Source organism: Arachis ipaensis, chromosome B2 (genome assembly GCF_059453495.1).
Source record: "Arachis ipaensis isolate K30076 ecotype BB chromosome B2, ASM5945349v1, whole genome shotgun sequence".
Taxonomy (NCBI): domain Eukaryota; kingdom Viridiplantae; phylum Streptophyta; class Magnoliopsida; order Fabales; family Fabaceae; genus Arachis; species Arachis ipaensis.
Window position 1 is genome coordinate 87,383,452 of NC_142437.1, and position 4,228 is coordinate 87,387,679.

At 41.3% G+C, this 4,228-nt stretch overlaps 1 protein-coding gene across 1 annotated transcript; it reads right to left on the minus strand.

The window, feature by feature from the left end:
- Window positions 1-3,178: 3,178 nt before the first annotated feature.
- LOC107627319 (uncharacterized) lies at window positions 3,179-3,865 on the minus strand. The gene has a single exon (XM_016330164.1). The coding sequence runs from the start codon at window positions 3,863-3,865 to the stop codon at window positions 3,179-3,181; it is 687 nt and encodes a 228-aa protein (XP_016185650.1).
- Between the last annotated feature and the right edge of the window lie 363 nt (window positions 3,866-4,228).

Genomic DNA, 4,228 nt, shown 5'->3' on the forward strand with positions numbered 1-4,228 from the left:
TTTTTTCCCTTTTGTTTTGGTCACGCGGTGGTTTAATATTAATTTTCATCTGATACTGTTCTAGTAAACTAATGGCCTCTATGGAACGATTTTCATATACCATAACAATAAATATAATAAAAAGCTTAAAAAATCAAAGTATTCTCCAAAAAAAAAGCCCATCAATAGTGACCCAAAACTTACTAATAACTCATCTGTTTATGTGGCTCTCTCCAGCTGAATATGGCTTGCTAAGGAGTTTTTTTTTTTGGAAAGAAAGAGTTCAATACTCTAGTGAAGTAAGTACAGATAGATAAGAGACATAAATAACAACTCCTATGTCATCTCCGGCATAGCCATCGATAACGTGAGTTATTTATCACACCACTCTGTAGCACATGTAAACGCTTGATTCACACAATCTGCAACTTGTGTTGTCTTACTCTGAAATATAACATCATTCCGTCTTAGCCAAATAATCCATATTACTGAGAAAAATCCCACTATCCAACTCTTACGTTGCTCCTTTTTCACTGGCATGTATCTCCAACTTTCGAAGTGTTCTTTCAAATTACCAGGAGCAGTCCACTTCTGTCCAAACAATGAGACCCATGCACACCACACCTGCCAAGAGAACTCGCAAGTCACAAATAAGTGTTGGATATTTTCAACATCCTTCTTGCACAACACGCACAAGTTATCATTCCGTTTTAGGATTCATAGTCTACTTAGTCGGTCCTTTGTGTTGATCCTCCCTACCAATACGAACCACGCGAACAACTCGACGCGGGATGGGACTAACCCTTTCCAAATTTTCTTTGTGAATTCATAGCTCATAATCTCCTCATCCAAGGTCTCTTCCTGCAGCACCTGCACAAATGAGTTAGTAGAATAAATTTCTTCTTTATCAAGCCTCCACACCACTCTATCTTGCACATCTGCTATTAATCTAACAGAATGCAAGACTTGTAGCAACTGGTCCAAAGTATCGGTCTCCCATTGGTGTAATTCTCTCCTCTATTGGAAGTGCCACACCCACTGTATCCCATCCCAGAACCCACAATCCCCAATTACCGATCCTTGTTGCTTTGAAAGTAAGAAGAGTCTCGGAAAGTATTCTTTCAGCTTTCCCACTTGGAGCCATGTATCTTTCCAGAATCTGGTGTGTCTACCATTTCCTACTTTCATAGCAAGGCCATCAATCATCTTCTGCCTGACGTGTTGCTCCTTTATTTGTAATTGACATATGTCTCTCCACGGGCCCCCTCGCTTTGGCAACGCCTGAGTTGACAACAAATGATTAGAATTCAAATTATTGCAGGAGCATACAATCTGCTTCCATAGAGGACAGTCTTCCTTTGAGAATCGCCACTACCATTTGAACAGTAAGGCAGTGTTACGGACAACTGCATCACCCACTCCCAACCCTCCCAGCTTCTTTGGAGCCTGGACTATCTCCCACTTCACGAGAGCCATACCCGGTCTTCCATCATCCTTTCCCCAGAAGAACTTCCTCTGCAAGGCAATGATTCTACGTGCAACCATATTTGGCATCTTATATAAGCTCAGGTAATAAATAGGTAGACTGTTGATCACCGACTTGATGAGCACTAGCTTTCCAGCCTTACTAAGCACCTTTGCTTTCCACAAACTCAGTTTCTCCTCCACCTTATCTAAAACCGGCTTCCAAGTTTTCACCAATCGGGGATTTGCTCCCAGGTTAATGCCAAGATACCTCACTGGTAAGGCTGCCTCCTGGCACCCTAGTAACTGACACATCCGGCTAACCCACTCCTGGCTACAATTCACTGGTATCAAGTTGGACTTTTCAAAATTAATGCTCAATCTAGACATAATTTCAAAGCACCTCAGTAGTCTCTGATAGTTTCTCACTGTATTCTCTTCCGACGGACAGAATAATATAGTGTCATCAGCAAATTGTAGGTGTGACAACTCTATATTATCCCTCCCGAATAAGAGTGAAGATATTCGTCCGTTCTTTACTGCATTTTCAATTATCCTGTTAAGCACATCGATTACCAGGACAAACAAAAAAGGTGATAATGGGTCGCCTTGCTGTAGGCCCCTCTCCATCTTGAAAGATTTTGACGGTGACCCATTCACCAGAATGGATATAGATGCCGAGCTAACACACTCTCTAATCCATGCCCTTCATGTTCTACCGAAGCCCATCTTCTCTAATACAGTATCGACAAAACACCATTTAACTCTATCATAGGCTATATGGAAGTCCAGTTTGATAATTGCTGATGTCTTCTTTTTCTGTTTTAAGTTTTAACCATTGCACCGTTTCACATGCAATTAAGGCTCCATCATGGATCTTCCTCCCCTTCACAAAGGCTGTCTGTGATTCCCCAACCAAACCTGGCATCACACGCCTCATTCTTCGAGTAAAAAATTTAGAGATAACTTTATATACATAACCAACCATGCTGATAGGTCTTAGATCTTTAATCTCTTTTGTCCCAACAAATTTTGGCGCCAACGCTACCCATGTGATATTAGATTCTGCTGGTAGTCTTGCTGTCTCAAAAAAACTTATCACAGCTGCAGTGAACTCCATTTCTATCTCGTTCCAGCACATTTTTATAAAGTTCATGTTGTACACATCACTCCCTAGAGCCTTAGAAGATTCACAATCCCACACTGCCTCTTTCACCTCCTCCACTGATGGTATCACCTCTAAGCCTTCTGCTTCCTCCCTCTCCAATCGATTGACTAATCCATCCCTGAAGCTCACACTTGGGGAACCTTCTTGGTGGTACAAACATTTATAAAAATCCCTTATAGCAATTTTGATCCTTGCTTGATTCTTCACTATCCTCCCATTAATCTCCAAGGATTCAATACGGTTATTCCTTCTTCTTGTCAAAGCAATATTGTGAAAATATTTTGTGTTCCTATCCATCTCGTGAGCATGCCGAGATCTTGACATTTGCTTCCAGTAAACATCTTGTCTCACATACCACTTCTTACAACATCGCACTAATGCCCTTTTCCTTGCCTCCATTGTACCATCATAGTGGCCACTACTAACCATATCATCCACCTTCTTTATTTCTTCCTGAAATCTCTTTATCCTCTCAGTCATGTCCCCAAAGTGCTGCTTATGCCATCTGCATATCGGTACGGACAGTGCTTTCATCTTCTCTAAAAATTGTACGTTACCTAATTCCTTCTATTCGTCATTCACCATTCTGAGAAACCCTTCATGTGTGAACCACGAGTCCAAACTTCGGAATGGTCTTGGGCCAGCAAATATCCTGCTGTCTTCCATTATTAAAGGGCAGTGATCCGATAAGCCTCTCGGGCCTCCCTTCAGACAAGTCTCCGGGTATACCTCAAGCCACCCCAACGAAACTAGACTCCGGTCAATACGACTACATGACTGTCCTCTGAACCATGTATACTTTCGATCATTTAGTGGCAAATCGATCAACTCCATGTCATTTATCCATGTTCTAAAATCTTCCGCAGATGCCGATAAAGTTGTCGCTCCTTTTCTTTCTTCCAAATGCAAAATTTTATTAAAATCCCCCAAATAACAAAAAGGCACCTGACACAGTCCTGTAATGTAGCTCAGTTCTTCCCACAATGAGCTCTTTTCAGTTCTCACAAGCGGTCCATACACTAAGCAAATAGCACAATAAAAATTATCTTTTACCACAACTCCTTCTACACACATCCATCTATCCTCTTTATAACAGTTATTCAGCTTGAAAACTGTTTCATCCCATATTAATAATAACCCTCCAGAAGCTCCAATTGAACTTACAAACTCCCAACCCGCACTGTCACTTCCCCATATACGAACTGCATCAAACTTAGTCACCATCTCTTTCTTTGTTTCTACCAAATCCAACATTTCTAAACTAAACTTATTTTTAAAATTTTTGAGCATGCTAAATTTTGCAGTACCTCTTAACCCCCTTATATTCCAAGAACTTAAAATCATTGATTAAATTTATTACACACCTGTTTTGGATTTTTTGGCCGGCTCCTTCGAGCTTTTGCTTTCTGCTTCGCCTGTCGTCGCTTCTCCACAATTGCGTCATTTTGCTCCTGCAGGATAGCCATGATATCCTCCTTATCACTACACTGAGCACCTGACTCTACCGCTAGCTTCCAAGCTTCTTTGTTCTCGGCCATTTCCTCATCCCAACTAGGTCTATGTTCTTCGCTTGTTATTTTATTATCACCCTCTGAACCAGTCCCCGCCTCTGATCCT

What these genes read in the sequence shown, in the direction of transcription:
- LOC107627319 (XM_016330164.1), bottom strand. Translation starts at nt 3,865, where the DNA reads ATGTTGGATTTGGTAGAAACAAAGAAAGAGATGGTGACTAAGTTTGAT.